The sequence below is a fragment of the Pholcus phalangioides genome, unplaced genomic scaffold, assembly GCF_987345545.1.
Source record: "Pholcus phalangioides strain wild (caught in Gottingen) unplaced genomic scaffold, Ppha-v1.0 ptg000007l_1, whole genome shotgun sequence".
Lineage (NCBI taxonomy): Eukaryota > Metazoa > Arthropoda > Arachnida > Araneae > Pholcidae > Pholcus > Pholcus phalangioides.
In genome coordinates, this window is record NW_028301600.1 from 15551986 (window position 1) to 15572526 (window position 20541).

The 20541-nt window shown below is 37.4% G+C and overlaps 1 protein-coding gene across 1 annotated transcript in view; it reads left to right on the forward strand.

The window, feature by feature from the left end:
- The first annotated feature begins 6765 nt into the window (after nt 1-6765).
- The window catches only part of LOC149084964 (periostin-like), a 28042-nt gene continuing 14266 nt past the window's right edge, over nt 6766-20541 (forward strand). Inside the window, exons 1-5 of the mRNA XM_089232708.1 lie at nt 6766-7535; nt 14031-14120; nt 14218-14282; nt 14379-14698; nt 17890-18181. Coding sequence (XP_089088834.1) covers nt 7420-7535; nt 14031-14120; nt 14218-14282; nt 14379-14698; nt 17890-18181 — 883 coding nt within the window. The 5' untranslated portion in view covers nt 6766-7419. The remainder of the gene's footprint in view (nt 7536-14030; nt 14121-14217; nt 14283-14378; nt 14699-17889; nt 18182-20541) is intronic.

Consider the following 20541-nt stretch of genomic DNA (forward strand, 5'->3'; position numbering starts at 1 on the left):
AAAAAAAAAAAAAAAAAAAAAAAAAATTATTTTATATAATTAAAATAAAATTTAAAAAAATTAACTGAGATATATATCATATGAATACTAATGTTTTTTTTGTATGATTTCGAATTTAAAAATTTTAAGATTATTTTTTTATCGATCTTTGAAACATAATGTTTGTTATTTTATACTGAGCAAATTTAGGCGCTATGGCCCCCACATCCTGTACCCGGGCCTCTAGGCTGGGATCTTTGACAAGCCCCTCTATAGTGAATTCATATAGTATGAAAAAACAAAAAATAATAATAATCGCCCTGTCAGCCCTGCCCTTGTGGGTAGAGGCGTACGCAGGGAGTGGCACAGGGAGCCCGTGCCCTTACCACAAAGCGATCAAAAATTTGAAATATTTTTTAAACATCTTTGTAAAATAACTAAAATTTTGAAAGAAAATATATTTATATGATATCTTAATAAATTTTTGTCAATTTAAAAATGCTTTTTGAAAGTTAGTTACGGAAAATTATCAGTAAAAAATTCTTTGTGCCTCCCCCAAATCCGGTGCACCCTCTGCAAAGGTCAATCCTGCGTACGCCCCTTCTTGTGGGGGCCGTGTTAGGCGCTTATTATTTCAATGCTGGATTATGATACAATGGCTCAAAGCTAATTTACCTATAAGGGCAGATGCTTTTCCATCGATTCTGGTATTATGAGATATTGTTTTGTGGTATATGGGAGTTATCTGTATATAAAAAAAATCATAAATTATTTTATTTATGACATAATTCACCTTTGTAATGTTTCTTTACAACATTTTCGCAAGATTTGCTCAAAATGCTGAAGATGTTAAAAATTATTATTATTTTTTAAATAGTAAATTTAGGGACTGATTTCACCGGTTAGAAATATATTCTAGTTTCTTTCATATGATAGATATGATAATATCTATCATATGAAAATAGCTGTTTCTACGGGTGTTTGATACCATAACTGATGGAGAGGTGATTTTATTTAGTTAAGATACAAAGTTTGTACAAAAAAGTTCAAGGACTCAAATTCTGATGATATCATTTGTGGCGCCATGTATAGAATATTGATGGCGCTAAATGAAATGCAATATAATAGTTATTGCCGTTCATTTCTCTTGAGATTTCTTTTGCCCCTTTCTTATTTTTATATGAACAAAGAGAGATCTCCCACCTCAGATTTCGTTTTAAAACCAGAAAATTCGTATCGAAAAATTATTTTAGTTGAGGAAGAGGAAACCCTCTATACATCTCATACAGATTTATTTTGAGTATTATCAACATTTCAAAGGGATATATCATTCGTTTGAATACAATCCAAGAGGTGAACGTCCAAGTAGAAGGTTCACCAAAAATCGGCTGTTGACCACTAGATTGATTACTGAAAAGCTGGGTATCGGTAGTGGCTCAGACAATTACTGATGTTCATGGCAAAAAAAAATTGGTGCCATTTCGGTCCCGGACGTGGCTGGTGCTCGAAAACTCATCGATACTTTTGTGGTTTCTTGGCAAACATCAGGTGACATCCCACGCTACTCTAATCATTCTATTCGACTCGTTCGGACTTTTTTCGTTTCAAAATATGAAACTAGAAATTAAAGGAGCCAAGATTTGACTTTATTTTCGACTTAAAAATATTTTCAACTAGATATCTAAACATTGTCCAGGAAAATGAGTTCTTTAAAGCATTCGATAAACTCTATGAATGCGTCGAAATGCGCAAAATTTGTGTCAGCGCACGAGGGTCCTATGTCGAAGGCTGATCGAGAGTTGGATTTTTCTAAATAATTTTTTTTCACAGCTCTAGCCCAGTACTTTTTTGTACAGACGGTGTAAATTATGACAACAATACTAAAATATCTGATAATACTTTATTTGATTAACCGATAGATTGACGGAAAAATGAGTATTAATATATCAAACATTGAGATTTGTCATTATGTTGGAAGTGTATTTATGTGTGCCTACACAGTCTCATAAATTCAGTAAACTGAAGAAAAATCATGAGTGCAACATCTAGTTTATTCTATTGTCATAGATGCTGCTATTAATCAAGTAATTAGTCGATATAACAAAACTATTACTAGCCATCAGTGTAAACTTTTGATTTTTCTAAGGAATTTTTCTTACTATACAGCACACGTGCATTACTGTTCACCTTTGTTCAATATATGATGCTGGATAATTGAGGTATAGACTATATTGTAAGAAATGTTCAGTCTCTCTTCGATAAAATCTAACTAAGAATAACTAACATTAAATATAAATTAAAAGTTTGAAATTATTACATATGTATACAATATTGTATCGATTGAAAGAAATTCCTTCAAAAAAACCAAAATTTTATGAATGGAATTTTAGTTTTGATAAAATTTTATTTGTGCATTTCTGGGGTATTCGAAAGAATTTCATGAAAGAAAAGGTGATTGTGGATAATTGATTAATGGCTGTTGAAAGAAGGATAAAAAAAAAACACACTTTAATATATTTATTAATTACACTAACCATTGTATTCAATGTCGTTTCATAATATATAACCTACATAAATGTGTATCGTTTCTTGTATAACTAATTGCGTCTAAATATAGTGTGGTAATTGTGCAATATTAACAAATGTTAAATGTTTTCGTGTTCGTTTCTGTGTTGTTGTCACGTGACTTGAGTAATGAGTAGAAACCTGTGAAGCCCCCGAGGCTCACAAATCACTGAGAACATATGCAAGCTGTGAATAGACATTTTGATACTATGTAGTGTTCGTCCAGAGGTTTTTTTCATTTGCTACCTTTCCCGATTTATTTTTAGCTTGTAGATGCTAGAAATTTCTTTTCTCGCTTGTAAAATACGCGTTTCTGCTGTATATGTTAGATTGGTAAAATCAGATGGGTTTCTGCAACAGAAACGAATAGCCCGTGGGTTGTTATCTGGAAGTTCCGTCGCTACTTTAAAAAAAAGGTATTAACCCTAGAGATTAGTGTTGCAAACGATGCCACCATGCTGATGACATCCTCCTTTCCCAGAAAAATTATCATTTTCCTCGCAAAATTAAGCGCCATGCGCAAATTGGTTCCGACGCGCGCTCTCTCCGCTTAAGCTACCACAGTAGCTATTTTCATTATTTCCGACCACACTGCATGATCTTTAACCGACCTTAAATAAGTTAATTTCGCATTTGATTGCCATTTTATTATCATTTTCTTTTTCCATTTTCACTCCCAAGTAGGAGTCATGAAGGTTGTTTCAATTGGCCACGGCCATTCGTAGTTGAAATAGAATATGGTTTAAAACGAAAAAAAACAAATAAATAAATAAAGCAGTGGGTCACGTGATAGCCGCAAAAAACGGTATATTTCTTATTTATTTATCTCTAGTAAAAAATCAGAAACAAGACAAAAATCAGTTGCTGGAATATTGCCAAGAAATGGCCGAGGAATCATATTCCAGCCTACAACAATTATTTCATTGTCACATTTTTAGTTACTGTTGTTCGATTAGTTACATTGACACTGTCGTCATGCGATTTTTTTAAAATCTGTTAGAAAATGTGGAGGGGAGGACTCTAAAAAAAACTGACGCCATTTTAAAGCTTAAGTTATTCAAAAAATAAGATCTGGGAAATTATGTTGGTGAATTCTGATTATTTAAATCGAGGGAAGAAGCATTATCATTATATGAAAATACATGTTTGACTAATCAAATTTCAGAGAATTATTTAAAAGTGCTACGAGAAGAATGTTCAATAGGTCGGTAAATTACATGACGTAAAGCTTATACCATTTTGCAAAACAGAAATATTCAAAATTAAAAAAGAGCGCAAGACCGGATGAACGCCACCTTAAGGTATCAAATATTTTATCTGTCAATATGTAATACCTTGATTTGGACTTGGGTCGAGATTACACTATAAAAGTTTGATAAAAGATCTTTTACAAAACATAAAAACAGCCAATAACCTATTAGTTACATTCGCTCGAATATAACGGATCCTCTTATTGGTTGAATTTTTCAGGTTTTGCAAAAGAACTTTTATAAAACCTTTGTAGTGTAATCCCGGCCTTAGACGAAGAGAAATTGAAGTTTATTCTATATACATTTTGTGAATGGTTAATTTTTCGTTAACTTTTACGTGGTGGGTGATAATGATTATTTGAACGAAAAGCGATTAATTTAGAAACACAGATATTCATCTGGATCATATTATATATGTTAAACAATTTCTTTTCAAGGGGTTTTTTGTTTTTAAGATGGCGATTCTTCAATTTTGCACTCGAAAATAAGGAATGAAATACTAGGTTGGAAAACATTACATTAAGTATAGTTAGTAAGCATATTTTCAAGCGTTATTGGTGAATTAGTTTTTAATCGATCAAACCTGCGAGTTCTATATAAAAATTTCGAAAAAGCGATCGAACAATCTCTTCCAAGTTGAAGAAATATATAATGTATGTATATATATATATACGCATATACTCTATAAACTTTTACGACTTTTTGTTTTTTGGAGGGCCTTTTTGTAGGTTTCTTAAATATATCACCCTAGGGTTAATATCTTTAAAAAACGGTGCACACATTAGAGCACACGGTTGCCCTCTCACGCTTATATTTTGCACTTGTCCGCGTCCAAAAATGTAAATATGTATATACAAGTAAATGTAAATGTTATCGTCCGATTTATTGTAAACTGTGTATTTTCGTAAACCTCATATGTTGGGATTGCTTGGAACGTAGATGATTGAAATTTCATGAACGATGTCATGAAATGAATGAATGGGGAAGATATATACGAGTTTCATATATGAGAGAATGTGACAGACTGGATGAATATTCCATTGCTGCTGCGTTGTACTTGATCTTGTGGAAATCTTGTTCGTTTGTTGATTATTACTATATATGAACTTTCTTGTTATTAGTGGAAGTAGTTCACATTATATTTGATGTTGTACTTTATGAAGAATTCTTTTATGCTATATATATCTCTCTAAACTATTATTAACTCAATATGACATGTAACGAATATACTGTGTACCAATAAAATTAAGCATAATGTTTATACTGTGACTTGGAATTCTTTTTTTTTTTGTTACTGGTGTCCAACTTATTTCTTCGTTTATAAAGCGTGGCATTTCGGGGTACTTTTTCTTCCCTCGGGCTACAAATTTTTAGCAACTTTTCCCACATAGTTTCCGTTGTTGCCGGAAAATTTGTCGTAGCGTGAGACAATTTTTTTCTACACCCACGTCATAGCAGTGTGCCGCTTGATAGTATGATAATTTCTCTCAACCGTTGTTTTTATTTCCTTCTCAGTTTGGAAATGCTTGCGGAAGAGTAACATTTTAAGGTATTCGCAGCACGATTCAAAATAAATGTCGTGGCATATGCTGTTTGCCGAAGTTCTGTTGCTTCACGATAATGCAATGGCCACCTGGCTTCGTGAGGTGATATATAGTCCCTTGATGTTATTGCCTGCTCTCTATCGAATACACATCGTTTCAATGGTAACCAATCACCTTTATTCATTATAATTAAATCAGGGTTAAAATAATTAATTGAAAACAACTACGAATTCGTAAACGTCATCTTTAAGCCCCGTTCACATGTGCAAATATTGCTGTGGCATTGGGAGTTCTAGCACCCACTCAACCTCAACGACTTTTTCCTTCGTAAGGAAAGAAATGAAGAGCAGTCATTGGTGATAATTCTGGAAGCGGGGGTTTTAAACCCGCTTTTTCTAATACGGTAAGAAAATAACATGAAAGATAACATAAAAAAATATATAACAATACATGAAGCAAAATTTCAAAAATTATAAATACCAATCCATTATAAAAGTTGCTATAGTCGATATATTTTGTTGCTGAATCTTCATTAGCAGACTTGTGGTCAAGGTTGTACCATACAGGGCCGTAACTAAGGGGAAGCAGGTGGGTCTGCTGCCCCGGGCGTCGGACCAGTGGGGGGTGCAAATTTCGCTCTTTAACCTCTCCATCAACGTTACAAGGGGGCGCCAAAATGTGTGCTTGCTCCAGCTGACCAAGCATCTAATTGCGGCCCCGGTGCCAGAAACAAGTTTAGCACAGGACGTTTGTAAGTCTTTTTTGGCAGCAGTAAGGATGCCGAGAACCACTGGGAGTACGTCAGACCATCTATCGTTCTCATGGGCTTTGATAGACGACTTCGAATGGCGATGAAAACGCTTGACAAGGCCATTTGAGATGGGATGGTATGCAGTCGTTTTAATTCGATCAGTTCCCAGCATTTTCGTGAACTCTGTACATAGATAATCGCGTTTGCGACCTTTGGTCCGTAGTTATCACCGAAAGACAACCGAAACGTGAGATCCAAGTGTGCAATATGGATTTAAAAATGGTTTTTGTTCCCATATCCGGAATGAGTATGGCTTCCGGCTATCAGGAAAAGCGGTCGATGATAGTCAAAATATGGATGTGGCCATCCGATGGTGGCAAAGGACCTACAATATCGATGTGTGTGCGTGCGTGTGTGTGTGTGTGTGTGATCATGAAGTCTCACAACCGTAAAATTAGCAATAAAGTATAAAACTATTGGGAAAATCTTTGCTCTGAGATATTTCTTACTCGAAATTTTTCAATTGAAATCAAGAGACTATATTATGTCATGGATTTTAATATACATGAATCAAAACAAAATCAATCTGTTTTTACCAAAATAAAGGCTCAGTTCAGTCTAATACGAGCGTGGCAACTAAATTAGAATGAATAAGAGAAGCCCTCTTGCTGCGCATCGCGTGACAACGAGTATCAAGTGCTGTCAAATTAATCTTCGTTAGAGAAAATACTTCTGCTGCTCACAGACTGTGCTTGATAATAGCGTGAACAAAATGTTTCAACAAGCATGGGCTCTATCAATCGCATTTAGGAGAGGAAGGATGGGAAAGGTTTGGCGAAAAGAGAAGTGCGAATGGCCTTTCTGGCACATAAAAATAAATTAGAGCGAATCCAATCCATCGTCACCACTAAAAAAATATCACTCATATCATAGCACTGCCTTTACCAAGCATGACACTGGTGAAAAGGAGACAATAAAGATGGCTTTGGTGTCTAGCCTTCACACATCACCCGTACATCCTACGTAATTTTCACATTGCGTAGGAGTAAGACAGCACACGAGATCATTTCCAAAATAAAGTTTATAGATAACATGTTTGGAACTTTTCGTTAGCATTTCGTGAAAATTATGATTATTTGTATGAAATGTTCATTCATTTTTGTGTGTACAAAACATTCCACTAAGCAACCTACGGAATATTACTACAACACATCAAGATTATGAAAAAAACGCGTCTCGTCACAATACTCAATTTCCGAACTTGACTATTGTCTTAAAAACGACTAAAAAACTTCAGTTTGATAGCTGCAATTAAAAATAATTATCCATCATGATAAGTGAACATTTTTTTCTGAGAAGAGTTCTCATACCATTGGCTTTATATCTTGCCATGGTATTTGCATCAGCAAATGGAAACTGGTGGCTGAAACTCGCTCAAACCCAGGGGTAAGTTTTCATTATTTTTTTTCGTATTTACCGATGAGTTCTATCATTTATTTTTGAAACCATTTTCTGTTCACCTTATGCCTAAAATAAAAGCAAGAAACGTTTGCTCTATGTTACTTGGAAAAACGTTCGAATTATTCAATTAATCTATCATGGATCCGTGAAATGACTACAAATTGCAACTTAATCATCAACATTCACATAGGATTATAATTATCTATTATTAAAATTTTATCATTAGTTATTAAAATTTTCCCAAATTTTAATAATTTATAATTATAATAATTGGTCTTAGCTGCTACATTATTCCACTGTTCTGGAATCAGCATCAGCACAGGATTTCTTGACTGTGTTCAAAGCCTGATTTACGAAAACAGTTCTTGATCATCCGTTACAACTAAACTGATTCCAAATTTTGCTCATTCTTATGCTATCAAGGAAATATATTTTCTCAAAATCCGAAATTTCTGATACTTTCCGTGCTCTTAGAGACGACAAAAAGATTCGGATTTTGAATGGTACACCTTGATTAGGTTGAAAAAGCTAATCGGTACCAAGTGGTACACATTCTCAGTGAAATACGCAGAGGAAAGGGAAGGGGGCCCGTGCACCCCCCCCCACACCAAGACAACCAAAAATTGGGGGAGGGGAAATTAATATTTCGGTGAAAAAATTGAAATATCAAAAGAAAATACCCTTTACATGTATATTAACCAATTTCTGTTAATTTAAATGCTTTTTGAAGGGTCGTAACTCAAAATTTCTCAGGAAGACAATTTTTGTGATCCCCCCCCCCCTGCAAAGGTCAATTTTACTTACGCCCCTGCACATTCTCGATGCACTCCTGCTGAACAATGTTAAAATGAACATTAAATTTTCAAAAAAAGAAAAGAGTGGAGAAAAAACAGAATATTCAAACTTTTTTTTACATTTGAAGATTTGTTGTTTAACAACTTGGTCGAGAAAAGCAGTCTAACTTCTTGTAAAATTCTTCTAAGCTAAATTCACTCGTACAAAAAAACATGATTTTTTTCCCCTCTATCTTCGAATTATCCAAAAACTTGGAAAAAGATCCGAATTAACCCCTTTACTATCACGGACGTGATATTGCGTTCAAACACCAGTGGAATAATTCAAACAAGTTCTCTGTGTTTTCTCTCCATACGTATAATATATTTTCCTACTATATACACGTAAGAGTGAAAGAACACACTTAGGGTGAGGGTGAAAAGAGGACCCTAAAATTACCTCTAATCCACCTTATCTATTATACATTTTTTTTCCTTTCCCTTCCTTTTTCTAGCGAGTGATTAGGTTAGGACGAGTTTATCAGATTTATCGCCGATTCATCAAATAGAGATAATCCAATTTCGTTGCCAAAAGCTTGTACGTGAAGTGGTTAAAAACAAACTTTAACATCAAATAGGATAGAAAACTCAAAGAGAGTTCGTAAAAGTTCGAATTATTCAAAATTCGAGTTAATCACGTCCGAATAAATCAAGTTCACTGTACTGAGGGCTATCTCAAGCCCTTTGAAGTTGCTCTTGTTGCCTTGTCTCAGTGGACGTGGTCTCGGATCAGGTGTATGACGCCACTGCTATAATACTTTTTGATTAAAGCGCGACCTTGAAATACCAGGGTAGCCCATGGTAATTGACCGGTTTTGTCAGGGCGATGACGTCAGCTGGTAATGACTCCGGCGTATCATGAGACAGGCCTTATGAAGAGAAAGGACCCTTTATAGCAAGAAAGGGTTTGCTCCATTTTTCTTTCATTAAGCCAATAAGGAGTCAGCCCCCCCCCTTTTCTTACTCCCATGCTATGGTGGTTTTAGCTCTATCTATTGAACAACACAAGAATCAAGTTATCTATGTGTGTTGATGTCACTCTCCGCTATTCATATGAAGGTTTATAACAATTTTCTGAAGCAAAAATGAATTTAGGAAAGAGAAAATTCAACTGCCCTTGCGGGGAATCGATCCCAAGTCCTCGCACTTTCCAAATGAGCGTCAACTGGTGACAATGAATGAATGAACGCCAGAACTTTGCCACTGGACCTATCCCGTTGCCGAGATCTCTTCCAGCCCAGCTTCGTGGCAGAGTCTGGAACTGGTGATAGTGTCAGCAATTGTGAGCTTTGGCCTGAGTTAGGTCAGCACCTTCTAGAGATAGAAGGCCTCCGCACGGGTAGCCCAGTTCATCTGAATGTCATGAGAGTAGTCTGGTAAGACTACATAGCAAGTTTGCCGCATTGTGAACCACAGCATCCTATTTTGTTTCTTCTTATTTTGGCAAAGAATCTTCTGTGCTGGCTCACAAATACCGCATGATGATTGGATGTGGAGCATGGAAATCGCCAATTCTGTGCCCGATCGTTTTTTTTTCTGCATAACGATGATATTAGTAGTGCAGCGTAATTTTTTTATCTGAATATTCTGAGTGAGGATGGACTACTTGCGTGATGTTACGAACAGCTTGCGGAGGCCTATCTCTAGGAGGTGCTGGTTAGGTCCGACCGTCTATGTACGGTCCCGTTTGCGAGCTCTAAGGAAAGATTGAGATATTCGTTTCCTTTGTAGTCCATTGATCTAGAGCGCTCACCCGGAAAGTGAGTGGACGTAGGTTCGATTCCTCGCAAAGGCAGTTGGATTTTTTTTCTTTCATACAAGAATCAACTACTGGAGTTAGCACCAAATGAAGGAAATACCATATTTTAACGTGTGTAAGGAACCCCCTGTTTATATATACACTCATGTCCATAAATTAAGGATAATTCAGAATCACACGGAAATCGAAATCTAAAGTAAAAATTCCACCTGTAGAATTATCACACACATCTGCAAGAATGATATGCAAATTTCAGGAAGCCACCAGATGATGCCGATAGTACGTCACAATGACGAGAGTGTAGGAGGGGGGTATATAAGGAATGGTGTCAAAGAAGTAAAATTGTTCACAAGAGTTTTGTAAGGCGCTCAGTGAGATAAGCGAATAGTTATGACACAGGACGCATGTGGATGATTTTTTACGTGGTAGAATTATCGGCCGCCTGGAATGTGGGCGTACTCAGATGGGAGTATCCGAGGAACTTGGAATTGCCCAAAGTGTCATCTCTAGGCTTTGGCAACGATTCCAAGATAACGGAAATGTCAGTAGACGTTACAGTACAGGTCGCCCCCGAGTTACAACGCCGAATGAAGACCGGTATTTGACAGTAACTGCCGAAAGAAGCAGACGGAGCACAGCATCCGACCTGTCTCGTCAGCTATCTGCAGCCACGGGTACCACAGTTTCAAGGCAAACCGTGTACAGACGTTTGGAAGATATTGGTCTATATGCTCGCAGGCCTTTCAGATGTGTTCCGCTCACGGCAACTCACGGTCGGCAGCGATTAGCCTGGAGTAGAGAACATGCAATGCGAACATCGTCACAGTGGGCTTGTGTGATGTTTTCCGACGATTCCAGGTTTAGCTTGCAGTCTGATTCACGTCAGACTTTCATATGGAGAACGCCAGTTACCACCAAGACAACATCATTGAACGACACCGTTACGGTGGTGCAGCATTGCTCGTTTGGGGTAGAATTATACTGGGTTCCAGAACAGATCTGCATGTTCAAACCGGAACCATGAAAGCCCAAATTTATCGGGACATCATTCTGGAACAACATTTACGTTTGTTTAGGGGTGCCATGGGCGCAGAATTTGTGTTTATGGATGACAACGCCCGTCTTCACCGAGCAAACATCGTAAACGAATGCCTTGAATATGAGGATATAACCCGTATGGGAATGGCCAGCATTCTCACCTGACTTGAATCTGATACAGCATGTGTGGGACATGCTTGGCCGACGAGTTGCAGCCCGTCAACCATCTCCTACATGTGTACCGGCACTTCGGAGAGCATTGCTTGCTGAGTGGAGGGATCTTCCCCAAGATCAGATCGATAATTTGATACTCAGCATGCCTAGGCGTTGTACGGACTGTATTTCATCGCATGGGAGACATACAATGTATTAACCATCATACCAACCATGTAATAGTAAGTTTTTGTAAAGGAGATATTTTTTGCAATTGCTCCAGGGAGCAAAAATCGTAGTTTTTATGAATGGTATCATACATACACCATCGTTTTTGTTCTTTATCTTTTGTTTAATAAATGGGCTTTATGAATAAGTAACGTTTGTTTTGTTTTTGAACCTTTATTTGCCTTAGCTGGCATTATCCTTAATTTATGAACATGAGTGTATATTTGGGCTTAAAATTTGAAAAAAGTTTTCACATCAAAGATATTTTATATTTTATGATTGTAATGAAAAAGGTATTTTTTTTATTCGTCACAGAAACCATTAAATTCCTGATCAATCTCATCAGATACATAACAAACAGCTACGCCTACTAGTTCATTATCATGATCAGAGTGACTCATAACGTAAATTGCAAGGAATTGGTTAAAATTTGTTAGTATCTAAAAATATTAAATTAGCTCATCGTTTGAGTCGTGTCCTGTTTAGTACATATGCAAAATTTCGTGAAGATGGATTGAAAATTGAAGATTTCATAACATTTATATTACTGCCAAAGCCCGAAATTGGATAGCTCGCGAATTGGCGAATTTCGTTGTAAACTGACCTGCCAATGTCCGAATTTCAGGATTTGGCCAGCCAGTTCACGAAGAGGGTGGGGATGCCTGGCCAAAGTCCGATAACAAAAGACATGATTCGGGGTCATCGCCAAATTGGCGTATTTTTTCGTGATAATTATGTCCACGTTAACGATGGCAGCCCATCAAACCGCAGCCACGACGCGGTAATCAGTTTTTTTTTTCAAAATTTGACAAAAAAAAAAAACTATGTGTATATTATTATTTTTATATAGTTTTTACCTGAAATTTCTCTTTTTTTTCCTCTCGCACATGGTGCAAAATCCAATACAGCTACTATATACAGGGTGGTAACTGTAGAAGGGAAAAATTTAGAGGAGACCTTCATATTATCCAGCAATGGATCAAAAATTGTTGTTGATGATGATGATGATGAACTATAGACCGCCCAATAATTACACACGTGATTCCTTGTGAAAAATTAATATGGATAAGTGTTTTCCGTGTTTAGGATCGGACAAATATTAAGGGAGTTATAACGTTTTGAATTTTTGTAAACGTGTCATTATTCCAACGGTCGCGCATGAGCCAAACACCCAACGGAAGTAAATTTCTCCGCCAGCAGCGGGTTGCCACTTCTTAAAAATTAACTTAAATATTCAATCCTTATAGAAGTTCAGCCTTCTTCTTTCGCGATTGGTGCTTTTTCTCTCCATGTAGTGTGATATTATAACCTTGTTATTAGGTGTAGCTTACGTGCAATCACGTGTTAGCTTCGTCCACTATATTGGCAAATTTATCACCATATTTGTGAAGTGCTAGCCAAATGAGATCTATTTGAAAATTTTTCAGCCAAATCGACACTTTTTTGCCAAAATGTGGTAATTTGCTCTCTCTCTCACTATTTAGTGAAATGTTTGATGGGAGACGCATACAGTGCATAGTGTTTACTGCGCGATCTGTTTTTTTACCCTGTCTTTCGAATTAGATCACATGTTGGACAATAAAACAGGGCAGTATTTTTTGAGCAATTTTGAACTTTCATCGAAACTTTTACGCGTAAAAAGCTTCAAAGAAGGATATCAAAATGGTAGCTTGACGAAGGTGACTGATGGAAACAGTAAAATAATAACAACGATTCAGTCAGAAATTTTCAATCAAACTAATTATTTTATTAATTGGCATATTCAATATAATTAGTGGTTTCAGATTTTTTACATTGATTATTCATCGAGTCACATTTTCATACCAATTTATACATGTTGCAATGAAGATTTTTAATTTAATATATCGCGATTAATAAATTTACTTTATTTTTTTTACAAGAAAGATTTTGATACCACTTCGAAATTTATTCTAGCTTGCATGATTTGCGCAGAACTTGGTCATTTTTTCAGATGAAGTTTCATTCGGCTGCGTATTTATAAGGGGCGGTTCCTCTTCCCTCTTTTAATAGAGACGGACTTCAGGTTCTCGCCGTTCTGAGCATTTCTAATTTTGCCACCCCGATGAGATACTCTTATAATTCGTTTCTTAGTTTTTTCCCGAAAAATTATGCCCTCCCTCCCCTTAGTTTTCAATTTTCAAAATGAAGCCATCTCTTTACGGCTGGTATTACACTATAAAAGTTTTATAAAGATATAAATTTATACCATAGAAAGGCCCGTGAGAACTCTGGGCGAGGGGGGGGGGCGGCCGTCTAAGGCCCAAGCCTAGAGTCCCTGCTCGAGGATGTGGGGGCCATGGTATTTTCTTATGGTTTGGAATTAAAGGCTATATATATATATATATATATATATTTATTATTTTTTTTTATTTTTATTTTTTTTGATAATTTACATTAATTTTACGTGAAAATGTAAATTTATTCATTTCCACATTCACCCTTACCTAGGCCTATGGTTTGCGCTGAAGAGTATATACCAAGTCGGGAAACGTATTTTGCTAAGCCCTGGACTGGAGGAAAACATTGCGGGGCAGAAACGTAAGTGATGTTTCTTTTTCACATGAAATTTATGACAATCTCAAATGCTTTCATACAAATAAACCAGCGATATCAGCTACTTTATTTCGTATTTTAGAATCGTTCAGTTTTCATGCTGCAGTGGTTATGGTAGGGTTCCCGGTGAGATCGGATGCCCTCTCGGTATGTATATACATCGCGGAGAGAACTCTCTGTTTACATAACTTGACATACTTCTTGCCCGAGAGAGAAAGCAATTATTATTTTTCCTCTTTTCAGTGAAGCCACTTAAGAATATTGTGGACACTTTGCAAGATCATGATATGAATGAATTCCTCAGAGAAGCTGATGAAGCCGGGTTGACACCGCTTCTGACAAATCGAGGTCCTTACACAGTTTTTGCTACAAGGGACGTCGCTTTCCACAGATTGACGCTAGATGAATTTCAAATTTTGAACGCTAGTAGGCAAACAAGAAGTAGACCTTCCGTGCTACTTTTCACTGTAGTAGAAGGAAAGATGTACTTGGATGAACTTCCAGAAACGATGGTTCCACTGTATCGAGAAGATCCTCTGATCATCACAAAATTCGAAAGTGGAGTAAGTTATAAAAAATTGTTAAAACTTAATTCGCGCATTTATGTGATTTTTCCGAAATTAACATGCGAATAATTCTGTGGTGTTTGGTCATTACATGATATCTCCAAAAATTGGCTTTTTGATTTAAAAGTAAGTCTTGCTAATTATAGCTAATTAGAAATGAGAAAATTCACAAATACGTGCGTACGGCTAAACAACATGCTGATGTATGATATTTTCATTTGTATTTGTGTGTTTGTTTTATTTTTTGATTTTTAAATGACGATGAAAATGCTTATATCTCAAAAATGTGATTTTGGAGTTATCATGTTCTGACCAAACACCACAGAATTATGTACAATACTTTATTTACAGGATGTCCTGTAAGTTCTAATTCGTTCTTTATCTCATCAACCATCAGTGGCGAATTTACAGGGGGAAGTGAGCTAAGCCCAGGGCGGCAAGTTCGGAGGGGCGGCAGATTTTAAGAATGAGTGTATTACGAAAATTAATACATAATGGGAGAAAGGGTTACGAAATTTTATAACCATGAATCCGCCTCTGCCCAGAGAGCGAGAGACTAGGTCAATGATTGACCTAGAGAGTTTGCAAGCGTGTGAATAAACAAGAGTGTGCAAAAACGTGACCTGCAGTGTGCGCAAGCATGTGAATGACAAAAAGAGTGAAATAACCTAGAGCGTGTGCGAGCACGTAAATGATGAAAAGAGCGACGCGAAAAGTGTGTGCAAGCATGTGAATGGCTGAAAGAGTGATCTAGAGCGTGGTGTAAACGTGTGCATGACCAAGAGAGTACCCAAGCATGTGAGTGACCAAAAGGATACGCACATCATGTTATTGCCAAAACAGTGTGCAATCATGTGAGTGACAAAAACAGTGTGCAAGCATATATATAAGTGACAAAAACAGTGTGCAAGCATATATATATAAGTGACAAAAACAGTGTGCAAGCATATATATAAGTGACAAAACAGTGTGCAAGCATATATATAAGTGACCATAAGAGTATGCAAGCATGTAAGTGACCAAAAGAAGAACTTAGAGACATGGGCATATTTACAGGAGGTGAGCTAAGCGGGTTATTGCACAGAGAGGTGAATTCGAGGAATGAGGTCAAGAAAATTTAACTAAAATGAGAGAAGGGCGTCAAAATTCGGTAGCCCACAGACGGCAAAATCGTAAATACGCCTCTGCCAACCGCGTTTGTCGTAGTCTCCAATTAAAAAAGTGTTCAGTTTAAAAAGTATGCAAAATGTATTCAAAAATCACCTTTGACCAGTTTTGAGAGTGAAATTACTGAAAAAAAATATAAAAAATTATTATTTATTTATTTATTCAATATTGCTTGGCCGAGGCCTAGACGAAATTGTGCAACAAAATTAAAAAACTCTCAATGAGAATTCCCAAATCGGTGACCCTAGTTGCATCCAGGATAGCGACACCATTCACCAATTTGATTCCAAATTCCTGCTATCCTCTCTCCTCTGAGCTAAAATTCCTGCTATTCTCTGAGAACTAAATCCAAAATATATAGCAGTACCCTTAGTGGTTTCTGATACATGCAGAAACAAAAAATTATCGAGCACCAACTCAAGAAATTCCCTTTCATATTGATATCTAGCTGAAAGGTTCTCCCAATTGATACCGAGGTAATTGAAATCCCCTAATATGACAATCCCTTTATGCTCACACATATAGAAAATTTGGCGTCTGGGAGTACAAAACCTGACCTAAGTCTATCGTAGATCTCCCATGCCCCCTATTCAGGTGAATCCCATCCCAACGAAACCACCTATCGGTGAATGCGGGAAGCTCCAAGAACGTGACCCCAAGTGAGTAGCAAATGTTCTTTAGACCCAAATTGAATTGGTGGATCCTACTCCTATACCCTTGCTACCCCTTGCAGTACTGGAATCACTGTCACATCTGAATCCCCTACCCAATCGGATAATAGTAACTCCCGGTACTCTGACAAAGACTCATTAATATTCACTTCTGCCTGATTCGTTCCCATCCACAGGTTTACCCGCCAAATCAAATGATGGCAGCGAAAAACCTTATCAGCTATATACATATTTATGTTATATAATTAAATATACAAAACACAATTTCAACTGCTTTCTGCTTTTGCAGTGATGATCAATTTTATGCATGAACTGTTTTGTCCCACTAAACCCCGAATGGAACAACCCACAAAAAACTGGATAAACACTATGAAATATTATTTTAACATAATTTTTCAGGAATTTTTTATTCTTAAAACTAAACGTATATTGAAATGGAAGCTTCCTAGCTTCAATTTTTGTCAAGCCATGGTGTAGCTTTGATGCCACCACCGAATATTCCAATTCTTCTTCTTACTTGAGAGAAAACACTTTGTTAGACACTATATGTTTGTCCTGTTAGACCTCAAGGGCTGAAAGTTTATATTTTTGTAATCTAAACAGCGCGTGTTAATCATAAGAAAATTTAACTGAGATTTATGAAAATGCCATATTTTAGAGTATGTAAATTAGCAGTATTCATCAATGTAAAGAAATTTAATATTTCAAAATCATGAAACCAAAAAAAAAATCAAACTTACTTTCTAGAGTGAAAAAATCTGATTTTCGTCTTTCTTTTCCCCTAATAATCAGGAATGGTTTCTTGTAATTATTGACAACAGCTTGATTGTTGTCATTCAGGTGTGAAAGAAATACTTGAAGGAAAAAAAACAACAAATACTGAAATTTAGCCTTGTTCCATTAGCCCCCATTTTCCCCTATATCATTGAAAATAAACGTAAGTCTTGAAGCAAGGGCGTAGCGAGGGGGGGGGGGACTTGGGGGTCTAGTCCCCCCCCCCCCGAAATGTGAGAAAATGACCGAAAAAAGGGAAAAAGATGGCCAAATCCATTGTTCTGTCACTTTGGTCCCCCCCCCAAAATGAAAGTGGTCCCCCCCCCGAACGAAATTTCTGGCTACGCCCCTGTCTTGAAGCAAGGAGACGAGCATGCTATGAAGATGTGAATAAATATAATTCTGTGCGGTCGAAATGAATAGTAGCGGTCGTAGTGTCAATTCATGACCCCAGACTAGATAAGTCACCTTTTCTTCACTCTCATTCTCACCGTTACCTCACAAATGAAGTGATCAGAATCATTAGATACCATAATTCTCGAGTAGATAAACATATATTGGTATTTTCATTGACAGTTAACAACGGTGAATTGCATCCCTTTTGTGACGACGGATGTTGATGCATCGAATGGGATCATTCACATCACTGACTCGCTCTTGCTGCCGAGTCGAAGTGGAACTATAATAGATGTTTTAGCTGGATCTCCAGCATTAAGCACTACAGCAGCTGCGGTTGTAAGGGCACAGATGGCTAATGAATTGCAAGATATGAAATCAATTACTATGTTTGCACCAATTGATGAAGCCTGGGAAGCATTGTCACAACCTTTCATGGAGGCTCTCATGGAAGACACTGCGTCTTTAAAAGGTAAATTACTTGCTGTTGTTTTTTAGAATCTCACCCCTTTTTCCGTTTTACTTTACTATACGAGTATTTTTCAGTTTTCAACAAGACACTTCCGATAAAATAACTTGATCACAACTAAATCAGGTAAGTGGACGATTAAGTTCTTGTAGCTTAGGGGTGGCCAACAGTTGGCCAGTGAGGTGATTTTGTGCGGCCCGCGACTAGGTAGAAATACTGTGTATTTAATTGATTTCCTTATCATTATTTAAGCCAACATTTTATACAGGAAAAAAAACCAAACACACGCCCCCACGTTAATATTACCATTTTCGACAGGGGCGCGGTAGCCCAAGTCGATAAGATACTCGCCTAAAGTACCAAAGGATGTTTAGAGGTATCGCGAGTTCGATAACCGGTTCGTCCTTGTCAGAAAACTCTCCTGACACAGAGGTGCAACAGAAACGGCGACATGACCGCAGAAAAAATTTCTACCGCATTGAGTCCCCATCGAGGGGTTAGCACAGCAACCTCTCGATGAGTATAAAAACAAGCCTGCCGTTCGGAATCGGCAATAAATTGTAGGTCCCGGTCTAATTAACCCTCATGTTCACCGTGGTGCGACAAAAATGATCAAATGACCATTTTCAACAGCAGACCTGATTGACAGACTATTTACGTTCATTATTTCGAATGACGATAGTAATTAGCTATGTTCTCATAACACTGCCTTTTCGTACACTCACGTGTATTGCTCTAAAAGTTTGTTAGGGGCATTTTTACCCTCATTTCTTTCTGCCACTTCGTTGGACAACTTGCGTTTTTGTGGCCTCTGTATTTGTAGCTGAATACTTATTTGGTGTTCTGCTCACATTGACGAAACTTTTTCGAAGTGGATGCCAACTCACAATGACACCTCGGCATCGCAACCGACTATATATACTGTATATATATAGGCTACGCACACAACACACTCTAATAATTCCAAAGAGCAAAAATGTATCATATGGGATCATTGGCGTACGCAAAGGGGGGGGGGGGTTTGGGGTTCTAACCCCCCCCCCCCAAGCCGAGATTATAGTGTTATTTTGTAGGAAAAAAACGTAAACCCCCCTCTTGAGAACAAAAAAAAATTGAACCGCCCCCCCCCCCCCGAGAAAATTCTGCGTACGCCTAGGTATGGGATGATCGGGTTTATATTGTGCCGTTGAACAAGAGTTCCACACCCGGAAACGATTATTTTTGTGTCGAAAGCAGAGAAGCAGTCATCCCTAAATTTCGACATAGCAAGTTGGCGGCATTCCACGTTGAAGCAGAGACTAACAGTTTCTCAAACCAAAAAAATACCGATATTCTGTTCCGCGAAGGTAACTCAAGTAACAAGAATACAATATTGACTTGCAAACGGTTTCCGAGTTATTAGGCCATGGTCTAGGAGATTTTCTTCCTGACGTTTCGCCCACATCTGTGGCAAGCATCATCTGAGGTTATTTGGACGTAAGTCTCCGCGGTACAATACAATACAATATTGTATACATAATCTCATGGGCATATAGGAGCACCCGGTAATGCCACCGTGTGCGCATCCTTTTACATCTATAGGTATCCTGCCTGATTCATGCGAAGTTAGTCCATTTTATCTTAGTATTATCATGGATCTACCCATGATTGTCAATACTATTCACGCGAATGTCGCACTTTCCATCTTAGTATTATCATGGATCTACCCATGATTGTCAACACTATTCACGCGAATGTCGCACTTTCCATCCCAATAATATAACTCCTCTCGAAGTCTATCGGTGCGTGAATCAATTCGACTCGTGCGGGTCCATCGGTTGCCAAAATTATTTTGTCTGTAAAATTCAAACTATGGATGTAATTCAGTGGGCTAATTTGTAAAAGTAATAGTAATTTTTTAAGCATTGCATCTACTAGCTGAGAACCAGAAAAACAATAGATATGCATCAGTTTATAAAGGAGTGGAATTTTCCAGGGTGAAATTTCAATGATAAATTGCCCGTTTTTCACTATGTTACTAGTGGTGGACACAATTCTGCGAGTTTCCTGAGGGGGATTTTATTGGTGCGGCTTATACACCGGAGTGTTGTCCCTGGTGTGGCCCGCGAAGCTGCAACTGACCATTATGTTGGCCCTTGAACAGTGAGAAATTTGCCACCCCCTCCCCCCGTCGTGATGAGTAATTAATGAATAGCGCGATGGCAAATAGCTCTATTTGACATCGAAAACTTGGATTAGATAGCAATCGCTTCCGCATTAAAAACTTTTAGTTGATTTTCATCATCCCTTGACGACAAATTCTTGAATGTGAGGTTTATCAGAGTAAAAATAGGATTGTCAGATAGTCGCAGTGCTCGTCATTT